Source organism: Peromyscus maniculatus, chromosome 15 (genome assembly GCF_049852395.1).
Source record: "Peromyscus maniculatus bairdii isolate BWxNUB_F1_BW_parent chromosome 15, HU_Pman_BW_mat_3.1, whole genome shotgun sequence".
Lineage (NCBI taxonomy): Eukaryota > Metazoa > Chordata > Mammalia > Rodentia > Cricetidae > Peromyscus > Peromyscus maniculatus.
The window spans coordinates 69,725,604-69,746,672 of NC_134866.1; the positions used below are offsets into that span (position 1 = coordinate 69,725,604).

Genomic DNA, 21,069 nt, shown 5'->3' on the forward strand with positions numbered 1-21,069 from the left:
AGTCATGAGATTTCCACAGTGGTGACTTTGCAACAGTGCAGGCAACTGTTGTACAGAACTGCACATGGGCGGCTCTGGAAGTTCACAGTGAGGGTGAACTGTGCACAGATTGTATCCTTGTCAGGAAAGTGCTGTCACCCTTTTAACTTGAGGCAACAAGTGTATTGTTTTAATGTTTCTGACACACACTGCTAAGAGCTAAGATCTTTCCAAACTCATCTAACGCCAGCAGCCATGCGCACGAAGGCCTGTTCTGCTGCCCTGTGCCCCGATGGCCTTTGTCATTCTGACTGTTTCTTATGTCGAGAGTTTTCTTACTGTGTTAGCCTGGGTGAAAAGCTGCATGTCAATGCTGCTGTTACTTCCCATTTCTTTTTTTTTTTTGGTTTTTCGAGACAGGGTTTCTCTGTGTAGCTTTGCGCCTTTCCTGGAGCTCACTTGGTAGCCCAGGCTGGCCTCGAACTCACAGAGATCCGCCTGGCTCTGCCTCCCGAGTGCTGGGATTAAAGGCGTGCGCCACCAACGCCCGGCTTACTTCCCATTTCTTACAGCACTCAGCGGCTGTGTAAACTACGTAACCTGCTGGGGAAGCATGTGAAAAGACCCAGGCTCCATGTAAGACCTTCACTGACACTTGAGCCACATCCAGCCTTGCATCAGGCACATCAGTCAAGCCATCCTGGGCCTTCCAAACCCACCTAGCTACAGGCAAATGCTACCAAGTGACTTTAGGCAATACCAAAAGAAATGGAAGAATCACCAGCCAGGCTCTGGCTGAAGTCCTGACCCCAAAATAAGAAACAACAAATGACTTCCTTGCTCTCTTATGGGGCTTATGTCAGGATTGTTTGTTATACAGAAAGACTGTGTGTGTGTGTGTGTGTGTGTGTGTGTGTGTGTGTGTGTGTGTGTGTGTGAGAGAGAGAGAGAGAGAGAGAGAGAGAGAGAGAGAGAGAGAGAGAGAGAGAGAGAGAGTCTCTGTTTCTGTATAAAGTTCTGGAGATCCTGCCCAAACCTTTTAAGTGTCAGGCAGGCATTTTTCTGCTGAGCTGTGCCCCCAGCTCCAGTAAGACACTCCTGCCATGTGGACTGTATATTCTCTTCTAGAACTGTCTGCTTATGTGATCATTTATCTGTTGGAGCACTAATGCTGTAAGAATCATCCAAATATCTCTAGAGATGCTAATCTTTATCTGTCAACATTTCTAACATAGAATTGCCTTTTTATTTTCATTATACACTGATCATAAATATTTTAAATGATTTTAGCATTTCACGTCAAAGTTTAAGGAAATCGCTCCAGATGCAGTGGCTCACACCTGTAATCTGCCATGTGAGAGGCTGAGACAAGAAGACTGCCGTGAGTTTCTCAGTTTGTGAGTTCCAGACCAGCCTGTTCTACAGAATGATACCCACCTTTCAAAAAGAGAAAGATGCTGATTTTAAAAAGCATCTTCCAAAGCGGTAATGTTTACCGCTGTTTTTCCATTTTCTTACCGCATTTCTCTTACAGCTCATCAGAGGGCAGCTCCCCTTCTCTGGCCCTGACCACACAGCTCTTAGAGAGCAAGCACTAACTAGTTCAGCAGCTCAGCGGCATGTCTCAGTCCAGCCAGCTTCGCGCAGGCGCGGCAGGTCCGCCCGCCCGCACATTGCTCCATCTCCACTCACCCTACACCTCTGCACACAATCCCCAGTGGCAGGTAGGGAACACTGTGGGGCCACCTTGAACTGAGGAGCGAAGGAAAACCATGGACAAATGCTCCCGTTTCAGCTCATGGACAGACTGCTCTGTCCCACAGTCGTCCACAGATTCCGGAACAGTAGAGAGCCAGGCACCAGGAGACACTCTACAGCACATCTGTAGTGCGCCCCATCCCACCCCTACCCTCCCCACCCCCCCCACCCCCCCCACCTCCTGCCCCACAACCTTCCTGTTGCACAACTGTAAGAAGCAGCTTTGCTCCCTGATATTGTTTTCAAAAATAAATACCTGCACACAGGCTAAAACATTTCACATCCTGGAAATAAATCTGTTCTGGCTTTGGTTGGCCTGGCTATTGTTTTGGTAGCCAAAAGAACGTTCACAATATAAGTAAAAGCTAAGATGAAAATTGCATTTATGAATGATAGAAAAGTAACATAAAATAAAATGAACTAATAAAAGTAAATAAGAAAAGTGAGTTAAATAATACCCAGTTTAATCCAGAAACATGTAAGTGAATTGGGCATCACCACCAAGTGATCTACACAAAACCATGAGGATGGTTCCATGACAGAAATCTTTTTCAGGGCTAGAGACTGAACCCGGGGCTGCACACTTGCTAGACTAGTGCTCTGCCACCAAGCTACACCCAGGGCTCTTGGTGAACTACTGATGTAACACTCATGCTAACAAACTGAAGGGGAAGTCCATCACAATTACCTTGACATGCATCAGAGACCAGTCCACAGAAATAAACAACACTTGGGCCCAATGATTTTTTAAAGCTCCTTAGAAAATTAAAATTACATATTTTTAATTTGATAAAGAAAAACTAATATAAATTATAACAATATGACTCACTGGGTAAAGGTGCTTGGTGCTAAGGCAGATGACCTGAATTTGACTCCCAGAACCTACATGTTAGGAGAGAACTGACTCCAGCAAACTGTACTGTGACCTCCACACATGTACTGTGGTGCATACACACATACACACACACACACACACACACACACACACACACACACGATCAATTAATGTAATAAAATTTCTAAAAGTCTAAATTAGTTATCTAAAGTCAGTTAACTAACTAGTGATTAGTAAAAATCCTTCTATTAAAGCAAAGATAAATAGAAGGACGCTCATTCTCACAAGAAGTTAACTTTGTACTTGAATAAAATTACATATAGAAATTAAATGAGATTCAAATCTAAGGGGAAATTGAAGACAATTTGACAATTTACCCAACTGTTCTAATAATCTGACAACACAGTAGTGCTTCAGAGATTGGTTGGGACCAATTCAACATACTCAAATAAATAACCTTTACAATAGAACTAACTTATTCCCAATAAGAACAAATTGTCACTGGAAAAAAAGTTCTGTCATTTTATCAAGGAAACTCTACAACTTTAATATAAGACATAAAAAATCCCTAAGTTGTTAATGAACTTAAAATGTTAATAAAATAAGTTATCTGAAAAAAGTAATATATCATACTTCCCCCCGCTACCCCCAGACATGGATGGTTTCTCTGTATAGTTTTGAAACCTATCCTGGAACTCACTCTGTAGACCAGGCTGGCCTCGATCTCACAGAGATCCACCTGCTTCTGCCTCCTGAATGCTGGGATTAAAGGCATGTGCCACCACTGCCCGGCGTCATACATTTTATCAAAAACAATATGTGATTGGTAAGATAATCACAGATGAAAATCAACTACAGAACATAAGGAAAAACTAAACTTACTGTGACAGATTAGTTCAGCAACCCACAATACAGAGTTTAGAAATGGACCTCTGTAGGTATGCGACTTTGCATCTGCTGATGGAGAACGTGTGGTCACATACAGAGGAACGGATGAACCAAACACCCACCTGAAACCAATCTGGTAACCACAGAGTAAACCAATAAGCTAGAGTACCACACACATGCCTTTCCACAGCAGGTTCCCAAGGGACCAGTGTCCCACATGCAGCAAAGAAGACAACGGATGTCTAAAGCAATGCCTCATAGTTTAGAAGTTAAGGAGGAGTTCCTGATCAAAACATCTGCTCTGAGCCATACAGTAAAAGAGTAGCAGATTCACTGAAAACTTAAAACTTGTATATGAAAAGAATACTATTTTCAAAGATGAGATAATGAAAGATGGGAAAATATTTTCAATAACCAGAAAATATGAAAAATTAGAGTAATAATACATGCTGCTCTTATAAATCAATTTTTAAAAGACTCCTGATCCACAATAAAATAAAGTGAATAAATAAGACACTCCCAAAAGAAATACCCACAACCCATATGTGTATGAAGATGTGCTCAATGCCAGCAGTGAAAACAATGAATAATTTTATCCAAAAAGAATTTAAAGAGTCAGTGATACCCAGCCGTTTCGTTTTGTTTTGTTTTGTTCTAGACAGGGTCTCACTCTGTAGCCCTGGCTGTCCTGGAACTCACTCTGTAGACCAGGATGGACTTGACCTCACAGAGATCCGCCTGCCTCCCTCTGCCTCTCGAGTGCTGGGATTGAAGGTGTGCCCTACCACACGCAGCACGTTTTTAATGTAGTTTTTATTTATTATGCTGTATGAAGGGGGCACCCATGTCACAGCACACATGGAGGTCAAAGGCAACCAGATGAAACTGATTCTCCCCGTTCACCTTCACGTGGTTCCAGGGATCAAACTCGGGTGGGTCTCAGGCTCACACCGCAGGCACTTGGCCACTGAGCCATCTCTCCAGCCACTGCTACTTTTCTAGTCACGGAAGGAAGGGTTTATCCTGAATCACAGTCTGAGGGTACAGTGTGCTGTGTGAGAGACGTGACAGTCACAGCAGCCCTGGCTGTGGAAACAAAAGCACAAGACAGCTGGCCACAGCACAGCAACAGCCAAGGAGCAAGCGGCAGATGCTGGTGCTCAGCTGGCTTTCCTCTTCCCTTTTCCCTTAGTCTAGGACCAGAGCCCAGGGGCAGTGCCCCCCACATTCACGCTGTGCCTTCCCTCCGCAGGTAACCCACGCTGGAAACACCTTCACAGACATCTGCTCAGGAGTGTGTCTCCTAAACATACTCCAGTGGACAATGAAGAGCCACTACAAGGGAGACCCATTTAAGGCCCTGCAAGTAACTGTCAAAGCTCTGGATTTTACTAGATGCAAAGTCACTGGAAAACCTTCCAAAAATATTATCTCAGTGAGCTCATATTTTAAGTCTCATTCTAGCTACTGGTTAGAGACCAAATATTTACTACACAACAATTAGGAAGCTATTGTAATAATCAGGTAAAAATGATAGAAGCCTGGGTTTAAACGATATGATAGAGGTAAAAAGAAATGACTGAATATAATCGTATTTTAAAGATAGAGTTATTAGGTTGTTTGAATGGTTGAACACGGGAAATTCAAGAAATAGAGGAATGAAGAATTACTCCAGGTCTTGTCCTAAGCAACTGGAAAACTAGTATTCATTGATATAAGACACATGAGAAAAGCAGGTTGTGGGTAGTGGTGAGAAAAAAAATTCAAATTCACAAAGTCTAATAGGCATTCGGTAGAATGTTGATTAGGTTAATGGAAACAAAATCTGAAGTTCGGATATAATAGGCTCACACACACACACACACACAAAAAAAAAAAAAACATAAATCTGTGTGTAAGAGAAAGAGTGTATGATTTCTGTGTGTGTGTGAGTGTGTGTATATGTGTGAGCATGTATGGGGGTGTGTGTACAATACGTGTATATGTGAGTGTGTGTGTGTGTGTGTGTGTGTGTGTGTGTGTGTGTGTGGTATGTGCGAATAGTGTGGTGTGGGTGTCTGTTTACTTAGTGTTTACACCCAAGAGCTGTAGAGAGTCTAAATGCAGAAAAGAAGACCAAAGGTTGAGGTGGGAGGCATCCCAATACTGTAGGTGACAAATGAGGGAACCAGTCAGGAGGCATCATCAGGTAGGAGGAAACCAAGAGGGGGGGTGTCCCGGAACCAGGCCCAGCAGCAGGGATAACTGTGCCAACTGCGCATCATCTATCAGAAGGTAAACTGAGTCTACGTGCTCATTCAGCAGTTCTAGTCTATACCATATTCTCTTCAGAAGCACATATATATGTACACACAAAATCTGAGGAAGGGAGTCAATTATGATGATTTTAAAAGCTGGCAGAGAAAAGGTGCTAATATAGAATGTCTTATAAAATATTAAATTGTTAAAAAAAATACTTGAATAACTTCATAGAATGGGTGATTCCAACTATGTAAGAAAACACATACACAAGTGTTAGCACCAGATCAGAGAGCATGGTGTGAAAGAAACCACAGTCTCCGGAGCAGACTCCCTGAAATGCAAATGTGGGGGGCTGTATACATGCTTCTTAGTTACATTTGGCCTTCGTGTCCCTTTCTCTCAAAGACCCCTTCTAAGGAATAGACAAGTCACCATGAAAAAAACAAAACAGTACGAAAACTATCTGGGACACAGCAAAGGAGTCAATAAACCTTAGCCATCCGTGTCCGAGCAGTGTATGTTCTCATCTACAGCAACAGCTGACATGCAGAGGAAGGGGCCCTGAGGTTCGCTCCTGACACTGCTTATCTCTGGAAGCTCGGGGTTGGGGCCTGTTACAGAGTAAAGAAATGCCTAAGTGACTTGAGGTTTTTGCTATAATACGTGGGGCTGACCGTAAAGTTCGGTGGCAGAGTTTATGCTCAGCATGTGTAAGGCCAGCAGTCAATCCCTAGAATGAGGACAACAAAAAGACATTTTACTATATTTTCATTTTCAGTGGTAGAGGTTAAATCCACTCCTCATACTTCCTAAACAAGTGTTCTATCACTGGGTTATACCCCCAACTTATCATATATTATATCATTCCATTTTTTAATAATATACTAATGTGAATTTTTTATAAAAAAACATGTGCTTCATTGCAAACTTTTAAAATTAAGACATGAAAATGAATCTTAAAACTTATGAACCTCAATAGCTATCCCTGATCATTTTTATTCACCTATCTGCGATGACATTACCACCAAAAAGACCAAAGAATTGGAGGTTATATGAAGCAAGAAATATGTTTTCTAGCCATTTCTACAAAAAACATACGGGCAGACATATGGCAATAAAAACAAAGGAGCTGAACAAATGAAATAGAGAGAAGAGAATTAAATTGAGCACAGATTTGTAGTCTCTGATTCTAACCAGTGTGTGGGAGGCAGGACTTTACACATTCCCAGAGACATGACAGCATGCATTACTAGTCAACTGCACCTTCTATCAACCACATCGTTTCCCTCCTCGGCCCTACTTGTCGAAAGGAACACAGAACTGTTTTCTCTCTCTCTTCTCTTCACAGACTTTTGGCTACCTCTCTGGTGCTACTGCGTTGTCTGGGCAGGTCCAGCCCTGCCTGGTGTGGGCAGAGATAGAAATCCAAGCAGCGGCATGCCGCATGAGCCCCAAAGCATAGCCAGAATACAGCTAAGATTCTTTCCATACAGTGATGCCAACAGGTAGAACAGTTGAAACAGTGTGGACCTACAACCACAAGGCTTCGGACTGACTAACTTCTGCCAGGGGAAGAAGAGGCATCTGCAGGTCACACGTGCTGGAGGATGCTGTGAGCAGCCTCAACTTCGCCCTTTCTGCTGAAATCACGCCTTCCTGTACCACCTCTTTGTCTCCCACACAAACCCTTGCCAGCTCCCCCCAGACCTTCCCAAGGTGGGGCTCACTCTGCCATGTTTGGCTCTGCCTCTAATTACTATTTACTGCATTTGCATGTGTGTTTTTTTCTCATTAGAATGTCATTAGCATGCGAAGGAGCCCCGTTGCCAGGGCAACCAGGAGTGGTGAATGCAGAGCACAGCCTTTAATGAAAACTTAACCCTACTTCATTTAATTCCCAGTGTGTTTTGGCTCACTCACTTTTGTGGTCAAAAGAATGGAAATCTCCTACAGTTGCCCCGCACCCCCCCACACACACTTTGTTTGGTTATGTGGTATTTGTAACCTATGTGTGTTCTCCCAAATACACTAACACACACCATTTTCATAACTAACCTTGATAATGTCCGTGGCTACAATGAATGCTCCTCATCAACTGCTCCCTCAACACACTGCTTTAAATACCTGCAACAGACTCCATTTTCTACACATTAAACAGTGCCGGGGCCCTTCAACTTTGGTGATTCCCAGAGCTGCTAGTCAGCTGACTACCCACTTCTAAAACATTCTAACCTGCGTGGCATAGGAAGACACACTCTTGTAAAGCACCATGCTCACCAGAAAGCACTCTTCAAAAGGAGCTTTGGAAAGGACCTTTTTAGCCTCAAAGGGTCTGCTTATCAAAACCTTGTACAATAATAACAAGGGCTTGTCAAGTGTACAGATCAAGGACTAAGGAAAGCAAGTCATAACAGGCAAAATGAGGTAACACTTAGCACACATAAAAATAAAACCCTAAATTTAGGCATAAGAATCCAATTAAACAAACACTGGCGATCCTTACCAGGCAAGCAGGGTGATAAGCCACAGAGCTCCAAGTCATCAGGAGGAACACAGTGTGCCCAGCTGCCATGCAGGAGAGGCTTAGAGCCCACTGGGAGTTAGTGTACTCACTGGACAAGATGAACAGTAAGGAAAACAGTAACACAAAAAACATCATAATGAAGGCAAAAATTTAACATGAACAAGCAACCAGTGATCACTCCCAATGTCATTATTCACTGGTTAACATTCTTTTTCCTGCAGCCAACAAGCAGGAAGGTCAGAGTATGATGGCCATAGGAGCTCAGGGCCATTGGGAACTGAACTCTGGCTTGTGATCCAGCTGATGGGGTGGGGGGCGGGGGTAGGCCCATGAGAATGCCTTTGTCCAGTAAGCACATTTGATGATGGAACTACTCTGCCCTATCTGAGAAGCAGGCAGTCACTACGTTAATTTGGTAATATTTGGGTGAAATGCTGTGAAAAACCTTATCTACTTTCCTTTACACTGAATGAACGCTGAGGTAGCCTCCATTTCTTACCCAGCCCCACACAATGACTCCAGAGAGTGGAATATTTATCATTCTCCAAATGATGGAAAAGCCTTTCTCATCATTAACCAGAACTGGATAATTCTTTTTTTTTTTTTGTGTGTGTGTGTGATATATATTTTTTATTTTACAATACCATTCAGTTCTACATATCAGCCATGGGTTCCCCTATTCTCCCCCCTCCCACGCCCTCCTCTTACCCCCAGCCCACCCTCCATTCCCACCTCCTCCAGGACAAGTCCTCCCCCGAGGACTGTGATCGACTTGGTAGACTCAGTCCAGGGAGGTCCAGTCCCTTCCTCCCAGACTGAGCCAAGTGTCCCTGCATAAGTTCCTGGTTTCAAACAGCCAACTCATGGAATGAGCACAGGACTTGGTCCCACTGCCTAGATGCCTCCCAAACTGATCAAGCCAATCAACTGTCTCACCTATTCAGAGGGCCTGATCCAGCTGGGAGCCCCTCAGTCTTTGGTTCATAGTTCATGTGTTTCCATTCATTTGGCTATTTTTTTTTCAATAATTGAGTAAAACTGAAATTTATTATATGCCACAGTCGTCCTAGGGACCTCCATGCTATATATATAGCCTCTATGGTTCTATGGGTTGTGGTCTGATTGTTCATTTTATATCTAGAATCCACCAATGAGTGAGTACATACCATAACTGTCTTTCTGGGTTTGGGTTACCTCACTCAGGATGATTTTTTCTAGTTCCATCCATTTGCCTGCAAATTTCATGCTTTCATTGTTTTTCTCTGCTGAGTAGTACTCCATTGTGTATATGTACCACATTTTTTTCATCCATTCTTCCGTTGATGGGCATCTAGGTTGTTTCCAGGTTCTGGCTATTACAAATAGTGCTGCTATGAACATAGCTGAGCATGTATCTTTATGGTATGTATCAGCATTCTTTGGGTATATGCCCAAGAGTGGGATGGCTGGGTCTTGAGGTAGTTTGATTCCTAATTTTCTGAGAAACCGCCATACTGATTTCCATAGTGGTTGTACAAGTTTACATTCCCACCAACAGTGGAGGAGTGTTCCCTTTGCTCCACATCCTCTCCAACATTGGTTGTCATTGGTGTTTTTGATCTTAGCCATTCTAACAGGTGTAAGGTGGTATCTCAGAGTCGTTTTGATTTGCATTTCTCTGATGATTAAGGATGTTGAGCATTTCTTTAAATGTCTTTCAGCCATTTGTAGTTCTTGTTTTGTGAATTCTCTGTTTAGCTCTTTAGCCCATTTTTTAATTGGACTGTTCAGTGCTTTGATGTCTAGTTTCTTGAGTTCTTTATATATTGTGGAGATCAATCCTCTGTCTGATGTGGGGTTGGTGAAGATCTTTTCCCAATCTGTTGGCTGTCTTTTTGTCTTATTGACTGTGTCTTTTGCCCTGCAAAAGCTTCTCAGTTTTGAGAGGTCCCATTTATTAATGGTTGTGCTCAGGGTCTGTGCTGTCGGTGTTTTATTTAGGAAATGGTCTCCAGTGCCAATGCGTTCAAGAGTGCTTCCTATCTTCTTTTCTATTAAGTTTAGTGTAACTGGATTTATGTTTAGGTCTTTGATCCACTTGGACTTGAGTTTTGTGCATGGTGACAGATATGGATCTATTTGTAATCTTTTACATATTGACATCCAGTTATGCCAGCACCATTTGTTGAAGATACTTTCTTTGTTCCATTGTATAGTTTTGGCTCCTTTGTCAAAAACCAGGTGTTCATATGTGCATGGATTAATGTCAGGGTCTTCAATTCGATTCCATTGGTCCGTATGTCGGTTTTTATACCAGTACCAAGCTGTTTTTATTACTATAGCTCTATAGTAGAGTTTGAGGTCCGGGATGGTGATGCCTCCAAGGGTTGCTTTATCGTATAGGATTCTTTTAGCTATCCTGGGTCTTTTGTTTTTCCATATAAAGTTGAGTATTTTTCTTTCCAAGTCTGTGAAGAATTGTGTTGGGATTTTGATGGGGATTGCATTGAATCTGTAGATTGCTTTTGGTAAGATTGCCATTTTTACTATGTTAATCCTACCTATCCATGAGCATGGGAGATCCTTCCATTTTCTGATATCTTCTTCAATTTCTTTCTTTAGAGATTTAAAGTTCTTATCAAAAAGGTCTTTCACTTGTTTAGTTAGTGTTATCCCAAGGTATTTTATATTATTTGTGGCTATTGTAAAGGGTGATGTTTCTCTGACTTCTTTCTCAGCCCTTTTATCATTTGTGTATAGGAGGGCTACTGATTTTTTTGAGTTGATCTTGTATCCTGCCACTTTACTGAAGGAGTTTATCAGCTGTAGAAGTTCCCTGGTAGAGTTTTTGGGGTCACTTATGTATACTATCATATCATCTGCAAATAGTGAAAGTTTGACTTCTTCCTTGCCAATTTGTATCCCTTTGATCTCCTTTTGCAGAACTGGCTAATTCTAATCTGAAGTCTACCTGAACAGTGCCGTCATCCAGCAAACTGAACAGATCTTCCTTTACTTTCCCTGACAAATGTAAATATATGAAAAATCCTTTGACGACATTGATGAATCACAAATGAGAAGGCTGGTGTGGTGGTGTGTGCCTACAATCTTGGCATGTCAGGAAGGCGAGGCAGGGGAACTTGGGCTGACAGCCAGCCTGAACTACATTTAAACCTCCATTTTAAAGAGATGGTGAGGGGGCTGGAGAGATGGCCCAGTGGTTAAGACCACCTGCTGCTCTTTCAAATGGCCCAAGTTCAGTTCCCAGTACCCCATTTGTGTGGCTCACATCTGACAGGATCCAGAACCCTCTTTTTGCCTCCACACCTTCACACATGTGGCACACACAGACACATACACACCTTAATAAAAATACAAAACTACAACTTTTTCAAAAGTGAACACAACTAAAATCAAATGCTCTAATCCACAACACATGTTTCCTCACATAGAAGACGTTGCTCTACTTGTCTTGATTTTTGTTCCCAGAAAGCTGGAGGCTGAAGAGGGAGGATTCGAACTTGAGGCTAGCCTGGGCTACATAGTGAGGTATTGACTCAAAAAAAAAAATAAGTTTTTCTTCAATATTAAAATTGTGACACATACAAAACACTGTAAAAATTATTTTAACCTAATATTTCTTTTTACTCATTTTTAAGTGTGTATGTGTGTACTGTGCATGACTGTGCATACATGATTTTTTTGTGTATGTGTACATGCGTGTAAAGGCATGTAGAAGTCTGAGAGTGATGTCAGAAATGATCTTTCTTCCTTATTCACTTTCCACCTTATTCACTAAGGCAAGGCCTCTCAATCAAACCCAAAGTTTATTACTAGCCAGCTTGCTATGGGGATCCTCTGGAGGCTGGAATCACGGGCAGGCCACAACACCCACCTCACATTTCCATGCATTTCTGGAGATCCAAACTCCAATCTCCACCCTCTGGTCCTAAGGCTCAAACTAGAAGTGCTTTAACTCCTGAGCACATTCCCCAGACCTAAACTCATATTTCCGAGACCAAATCTGCCTTTATTCCATCTGCTTTAACCAAAACATATGAATACACTGTCATGACGTGCTGACATTTCCTACTATTCATTCATTTAGCTAATTTAATTACTTTTATAAGCCAAAAATGCTAATTTTTGATTCTCCTAGTTCATGAACTTTTAATAAATTTATTTACTTATTTATTTATTTTACGTCCCTGCCATAGTTTCCCATCCCTCCTCTCCTCCAGTTCCCCCTTCCCGGTTCTCACCCCTCAATCCACTCCACCTTGTTGTGGATATCATTCTATATAAATAAAACACTGATGGCCAGTGACCAGGCAGGAAGTAGGTTGCCAGGCAGGAAGTAGGTGGGACAAGGAGAGAGGAGAATTGTGGGAAGTGGAAGGCTGAGGAGAGACACTGCAGCCACCGCCAGGACAAGCAGCATGTAGAGACTCTGGTAAGCCACCAGCCACATGGCAAGGTATAGATATATAAAAATGGGTTAATTTAAGATAAAAGAACAGTTAGCAAGAAGCCTGCCATGGCCATACAGTTTATAAGTGATATAAGCGTCTGATTGATTATTTTATAAGTGGATTGTGGGACTGCGGGGCTTGGGGAACCTGGAGAGAAGCCCTCCAACAACACCACCTCCCTTTCTGTTTAGGAAAGGGCCGCCTCCCATGGATATCAACAAAACATGGCATGTCAAGTTGCATTAAGACTAAGCACCTCCTCATGCATTAAGGCTGGCAAGGTGACCCAGTATGAGGAGTAGGGTCCCAAAAGCCAGTAAAAGGGTCAGCGACAGCCCCTGTTCCCACTGTTAGGAGTCCCACAAGAGACCAAGCTACACAACTGTAACACATATGCAGAGGGCCTAGGTCAGCCCCATGCAGGCTCCCTGGTTCAGTCTCTGTGGGCCTCTCTGAGCCCAGGTTGGTTGATTGTGTGAGTTTTCTTGTGGTGTCCTGGACCCCTCTGGCTCCTACAATCCTTCCTCCCTCTCTTCTGCAGGATTCCTCCAGCTCAGCCTAATGTTAGGCTGTGGGTCTGTATCTGTTTCCATCAGTTGCTAGGTGAAGCCTCTCTGATGACAATTGGGCCAGGCACCAATCTGGTCACAGGAGATGGCCAGTTCAGGCACCCTCTCCACTATGGCTAGGCGTCTTAGCTGGGGTCATCCTTGTGGACTCCTGGGGGTTGCCCTTGTGCCAGGTTTTTGCCTGACCCCAAAATGTACCCTTTCCTGTAGTCTCTTTCAATACCCTCCCCCTCTGTTCCCTCACACACAACCTGATGGCTCATGTTCCCACACCCATCCACCCTCAGGCAATTCACAAAATCTCCTGTATTTCCCCTTCCCAGGGAAATCCATGCCTACCCCCATGAACCCTCCTTGTTATCTAGTCTGTCTGGGTCTGTGGAATATAGCATGATTATCCTTTATTTTACAGCTAATATCCACTTATGAGTGAGTACGTACCACGTTTGCCTTTCTGGGTCTGGGTTACCTCACTCAGGATGATTTTTCTTGTTCTTTTCCATTTGCCTTCAAATTTCCTTTTGTCCTTGTTTTTTTGTTTGTTTTTTTTTTTGTTTTTTTTTTTTGGTTTTTCGAGACAGGGATTCTCATGTGTAGCTTTGCGCCTTTCCTGGAACTCACTTGGTAGCCCACGCTGGCCTCGAACTCACAGAGATCCGCCTGGCTCTGTCTCCCAAGTGCTGGGATTAAAGGTGTGCGCCACCACCGCCCGGCTTGTCCTTGTTTTTAACAGTTGAGTAATACTCCATTGTGTAAATGTACCACATATGTTTATCCATTCCTCGGTTGAGGGACATCTAGATTGTTTCCAGGTTCTGGTTATTACAAATAAAGTTGCTATGAACATAGTTGAGCAAGTACAGACCTTGGAAGAACAATATTCAACTTCATATGGAAAAACAAAAAACCCAGGATAGCTAAAACAATCCTGTACAATAAAAGAACCTTCGGAGGTATCACCATCCTTGATTTCAAGCTGTACTACAGAGCTATAGTAACAAAAACCTCATGGTATTATCATAAAAACAGATAGGTGGATTAATGGAATCTAATCAAACACCGAGACATTAATCCACACACCTACGGACACCTGAACTTCAACAAAGAAGCCAAAATTATACAATGGAAAAAAAAGCATCCTCAACAAATGTTGCTGGTCCAACTGCATGCTGGCATGTAGAAGAATGCATATAGATCCATACTTATCACCCTGCACAAGACTCAGGTCCAAGTGAATCAAATACCTCAACATAAATCCAAATACACTGAACCTGAGAGCAGAGAAAGTGGGAAATAATCTTGAATGCATTGGCAAAGGAGACAACTTCCTGAACAGAACAGCAATAACATAGGCACTAAGGTCAACAATTAGTAAACAAGACCTCATGAAATTGAAAAGCTTCTGTAAGGCATAGGACACAGTCAACAGGACAAAACAGCAGCCCATAGAGTGGGAAAAGATCTTCACCAACCTCACATCTGACATAGAGGGCTGATTTCCAAAATATATAAAGAACTCAAGAAACTAGATATCAACAAACCAAATAATCCAATTAAAACTGGGGTACAGATCTAAACAGAGAATTCTCAACAGAAGAATCTCAAATGGCCAAGAAATACTTAAGGAGATGTTCAACATCCATAGCCATCAGGAAAATGAAAATCAAAATGACTCTGACATTCCATCTTGCACCTGTTAGAATGTCTAAGATTAAAAAACAAAAGAGACAGTTCATGCTGTAGAGGATTCAGAGAAAGGGGAACACTCCTCCATTGCTGGTGGGAATGCAAACTTGTACAGTCACTTTGGAAATCAGTATGGCGCTTTCCCAGAAAACTGGGACTCAATCTACCACCAGGCCCAGAGACACCAATCTTGGGCATATACCCAAAGGATGCTCAATCATACCACAAGGACACTTGCTCCCTAACTGTAACAAGGAACTGGAAGGCTACATCCAGTCCTTTCCTTTACATATGGATGTTTGTGAGAGAAGTTTTGGATGTTCCTGGGATCTCCACTTGGATACACAAGACCCTGGAATTCATAGACAAACTACTGGACAGCTGTTTCATTGTGAACAAAATGTATCTGGCTGGATCTCCCTCAGTGTTCTCACCACTTCTGGTGTGAAGCCGGCACCCCTTCCTGCTCCTTCAGTTACCCCATCAGAACAGGACTTGGTGCAGGTTCCACAGCATGAGACAACACCTCAATATCTCATACACTGTGATTATTTTGGTACTTCTTAATAGAGCATTGATATTACTCCCAGCATTCCCTTGAGGAATCCTAACTTATGCTGTAATTTAGATGTTTCTAAGGTATGTATCTATCTGAAATGAAAAGCTGATCCATGTAACAGTGATTCACATTACGTTGCCTTTATGTCACCCGACATATTAATATGTTTACTAACATTATTTGAGAGTGCATCCTTCTCTATTTCTTTTACTGTACTCGCCTCTAACAATATTCGTAAGAGATGAAATTAGGATTTCTTTTGATGATGATGATGATGATGATGATGATGATGATGATGATGATGTTCTTTTCAACACAGGGTGTAGCCCTGGCTGTCCTGGACCTCACTCTGTAGACTAAGCTGGCCTCAAACTCAGAGATCCACCTGCCTCTGCCTTCCCAGTGCTGGGATGAAGGCGTGGGCCACAGAGCCCAGGGAAATTAGGATTTCTATATTCATTTGAGATAATTTGGATTCATCCTTTAGTGGTGTGGCCTCACAATGTGATTATTTAGTTTAGCCCAACATGGCTAGAACCAACCTCAAAAAGAAGGCTCTTTTCTTGTTGGTTTGGTTTGGTTTTGTGTGTTCTGGACTGCTGAAGTGTTGAAGTCCTTTCCTGATGCATTTTATCCATAACGTGGCAGAGCAGTCTGCATGACACTGTGTCCTTGGTAACTCTTCACTGCCTGTGGCTGAAGGACAAACATGTGGTCAACACCAGCACCTGGCTTGGAACTAACGCCATCTTACTAACTAACTAAAAGTTATAAGGATTTTGATACCGAATTCGCCTCTGAACTGATGGCGTTCCAGCTTTAGTGAAAATTATCTAATAACAGTGCAAAATACACAGCAATTAAACATTTTGTTTTATTTTCAGATATGGTCTCACTATGCAGCTCAAGCTGGTCTTGAACTCAGGCTCTTCCTGCCTCAGCCTTTCACAAACAGGAGTGAATTACCACACTCAGCTCAGGAATTAAATAGATTCAAAACATAGAAAACTATTGGGAACTGTAGGGATTCCTCCCCCCTCCTCCCCAACCCTGTACAGAGGGAGCCTGACACATAGGCAAGTGTTCTACCCCTAATCTGCTTTTTGTCACTACTTAAAATGAATTTACAGGAATGGGACTATTTTGCATTCATTTAAACAAATTATAGGAAGATTCAAATAATGATTGGGTTTTATTTCAAGAGTTAAAATTTCAATCCTCACAATACACACAGTTGGTGCTCCATTCAATCAGTCTAGAATTAAAAACAGAAGGAAGGTCATATGTTTGCTACAAAAAAGAAACAAAATGTGGGGATATATGAATGAGAACATAAAAGGAATTCTGAAACTGAGACCATATAGAGCCATTAATTTGCAAACTTGAAAGAATAATTTATGAATGTTAAAGGCATCAAAGCAAATGCCAAATGATACTGGGAATGACTACTTGAAGTTAAGGTTGTTTTCTAAAGTAGAATTTATTTCTTTTTATTTGATTGAGAAATAGATATGTCTTGATTGTGAAAAGATATGTAGAAAAATTAATACCCATTCATGTAAAAAGAAATTAATGCATCAGAATATTTTCTTTCTATTGTTCTGAAATGGCCTTATACAATGATTGGTAAATAACTAATATAGACCTTTATTGTTTTGCAAAAAAATAAAAAAATAAAAATTTAAATAAATTTAAAAAAAAAAGAAAAGGAAAGGAAACAGGAAATACTGAGCACATACCAAACACGGGCAGACTTTTTCATGTCACTCTTCGCTAAACAACATGGCATAAAAATTCTAATACTCATCTGTCTCGGGTATTAGAAGTAATCTTGAGATGATCTAAAGACTACAGCGAATGCATGGGATATATGCAAATACTATACCACTTACATGAAGGACCAGGACGGTAGATTTTAGAATCCATGGGGGTCCTGGAACCCATCTCCACAGATATCACGGTCAGCCAGACAGCATTCCTCTTGTTCACACTTTCTACATTTCCAGTTACACACAGTCCATTGCAGTCTGAAAATGACAGGACTGAAGAATGCCTCCAACACTCCTTAAGTAGTGCAAAGTGGGGGGTTTTTTGAACAAGGCCACACAGCAGTTCCTCCTTCTAAGCTGTCAGGGTATGGACAAAACTGCAGGAAGAAATGGACACTGAAGTCTTCAGAGTCAGAAAAACATAGTATCGCTCAGCTGTAATTATCTAAGGATATCATTCTAACATCTGTACACCTCTGTAAAGATACAGCCTGGGATCAAGTTGTTGCTTAAAGAGGACAATAGTTAGGTATTGCTAAATAATAAACCATTTTAAGTTTAGCGAATCAAAACAACTTCATTACTTCCTAGGAGTCTACAAATTGGTCACTGTGCTGACAGGGAACAGGCTGCTTCTACAATCAACCCAGGGTAGCTGGGGCTGGCTGGTCTGGGACGGCCTCAGTGGGGCTGATGTGGCCTGGTCCCACCTTCAGGCTAGCAACCTGAGCTCTTCTCAGGACAGTTGAGGATCTAAAGAAAGGAAGTATTATAAACTCAAGTTCACCTTGGACTTCTGCTCAGGCTTTGCATGAGGGCTGAGAGGAGACAGTTAAGAAGACAATACCAAAGGGCCTGGGTCCCCACCTTTTTAAGGAAGTGTGAAAAAGATGACATCATGAACATATGAGATGTCTAAGCTGGTAAAAGCACCAGCTGACATCTGAGTTCAATTTCTGGGACCCACATAAAGGGGAAAGAGGGGAACCGACTCCAGAGTTGGCCTTTGACCTTTACACATGTGTGCTGTCAAACGGGCAGAGTGCAGAGGTGTGTGTGCACACAAACATACATACACACTGATAGATAAATAAATAAATGAATACATTTTAATTGGCATTATAGCAGAATCACTCCGCCCGCCATACTTACCAGGTGGAAAAGAAGATTCCACACAGGAAAGCCTAATAACAGGAAAGTGTTTGTGAACAAATAATAGAGAACCTTTATGCTAAAATTAAAATTAAATAGAAGCTGTTTTTGTTTTTTGATTTGGGGGTTTGTTTGGAGACAGCATCTCAATAGAAAGCCTAGGCTAGCCTCTAATTCATGATTCTCCTGCCTCAGCCTGCTATAATACCATATGTAGTACAAGACTTTTGTTGTTTTTATTGTTGTTGTTAATTCTAGTTTTTAATTCAGAGTTACAATGAATTTGAATACATACACATATAGCCTACGTAATAATTTTACAGGTAATACTGACATGGTACTCAGAGAAAGCTATAACCATAAGATCCACAGCATGTGGAGCTGAGCACCAGAAGAAGCAGGAAAGGGGCTGAAGTGGACTCAATGGCAGCAGGAACGCTTGCCTGTAGGGGATGGTGATTTTGATCCCCAGCACTACCCAAAGTTTCCAAAGAAGCAAGGAAAGCCGCCAGTAGCTGCCTCTAGATCAGCTGACCAGGGCGTGTGAAGAGGTGAGAGAGCCGCTCAAGTTGTGCATGTTGGTGCACATTTACTTTTCCAATTCACTGCTATATTAGTTTAACTGAAATGACTGATCATCTTTTCAGAGACAAAAGTAACATTCAATATGCGATCACTGGCTACTGTCTGTCTATGAGCTTCCATTTAATTTAAATCATCATAGTATTCTAAGTTAGACTTTATTATTTCTACCTTACTACACTCTAGTGTATGTGTGTGTGTGTGTGTGTGTGTGTGTGTGTGTACATGCACACACATACTTCTGTATATAGCAGCACCATGTTACAGAGCTTATGTGTGTGGAAGTCAGAGACCAACATGAAAGATTCAGTTCTTTCCTTTAACCATCTGGGTCCTGGGGATAAAACTCAGGTTATCAAGCTTGGAGGCCGGTACTTTGTGCGCTGAGCCATCTCATTATAGTGCAGGCCTAGATAATTGAAATCATTTGCTTAGTTTCACAGTCTCTATGTTTGGGGCAGGACAAGATTAGAACCAAGTGATGTCTGGTTCTAAAGACTGCAGCTGGGGTGTTTGGATGGCTCAGTGGTATGGGTGTTTACCATGTAAGCCCAGTAACTGAATTTGATCCCCAGGACCATGTAAAGGTAGAAGGAGAGAACAGATCTCACAGAGTTACCCTCTGACCTCCACACACATGCCATGGAATGATGCTCACACACACTCATCATGCACACATAATAGTAAATTTATAAAAATAAAAAAAAACAACTTTAAGACCATCTAACACCTAACTTATAATAATTGAATATTCATCAACTGAGTTAGAGCTCAAGTTAATCAGCCATATACCACTATAATATAATCAACAAATGAAATAGGAATACATTCTTCCTCCAGCCCTAACAAATTTGAGTTGCTATTTATCAACATCTCATCTTGAAATGGAAAAAGCAACAATTAGGAAAATTCTTCCAGTGAGAATGATGGGTATCAAGCAGGACTAAATTCACCCTATGGGAAAAGTATTCGATATTTAATATTGGAAGTATTCTATTAGATTTTGGATACTGGATCATACTAGCACATATGTTTGGATTCTTTTAAAGGTATACTTATAGTGCATGCAATGAAAGACTTACAATTAGGAATTTAACCAAGAAGAAATTATTTACTTTCAGGAATTTTCCAAGTTACCAACATCAGGCAGCATTATCTTACTTGAAGTGTTAAATCTGATAAAAAAAAATTTTCATATACTAATTGCCTTAGCAGATGCTGTAGATATTTGTTGCAAAATGTCACTGAAAAGACAGATTAAATATATTAGTTTAGTACACATGGTGATTTAAAGATTAGAATACATTAAATAAACTGTGTCAGAACTTATAAATAGACTAGAATGGGTAAAATTATCCTTAAATCGCTAGACAAGTCTTCCCGTTAATGTTACATTAATGAGTTCTGCACAGAGGCTGTGTAGAATGAAGTCCTTTCATCAGACGCTACACATATGCTTTCGCTGTTTGTTTTTCTTCAAAGTGAAACTTAATGAAACAGCTAATAAAACTCCCTTTTCCTCCTGATTCCTGAAAGAAACAAGCCCTTGAAGTGCACTGGCTGTTTATTCTTTTGCACTGGTTTTTGCTACTTTTCCGCATGTCAATTTTCCAGTAATGGAAAACAGTCAAAACCATAAACCTTTTCTTCCCAGTCTTGTAAAGCGTGTTTACTTCTTCTTTGTCAAGCGGCTGCACACCGGAGACACACTCTGCACACACACACACTGAGAACTTTGGTCTCGGGTTGTCAGGTTCACCTCCTGCTGGCTTCACAAGGGTGTAGCCCATGTGTACATTAAGTGGCTCTTCATTATGTAAAAAACAACCTAAGAGTGGGGGCTCTAACTGGCCTTTAACAAATGAGACATTTCCAAGGAAGGCACACATGAGATTCCTGCAGACCTGATGACTCTCCAAAAAACCGGGGAGCAGTGTATGCAAAAGGATCAACTTCCTGTAGATGTGGAGATGGCAGATGTGTATGAATCCCAACCGACTCCTTCACTGGCCAGAATACATATGCTCTATGCCTTCCAGCTTCTTCCTAGAGAAGGTTTAACTGTGGGAACCAGGT

At 41.7% G+C, this 21,069-nt stretch overlaps 1 protein-coding gene across 8 annotated transcripts in view; it reads right to left on the reverse strand.

Annotated features, from left to right (window-relative positions):
* Positions 1-21,069, reverse strand: part of Atg10 (autophagy related 10) — a 284,964-nt gene that overhangs the window by 227,089 nt on the left and 36,806 nt on the right. For 3 of the 8 annotated variants that reach the window (XM_076552043.1, XM_076552041.1, XM_076552042.1), the window contains exon 3: positions 8,205-8,313. The exons of the other annotated variants lie outside the window; for them this stretch is intronic. In XM_076552043.1, coding sequence (XP_076408158.1) covers positions 8,205-8,313 — 109 coding nt within the window. The remainder of the gene's footprint in view (positions 1-8,204; positions 8,314-21,069) is intronic. 8 annotated transcript variants of the gene reach the window in all.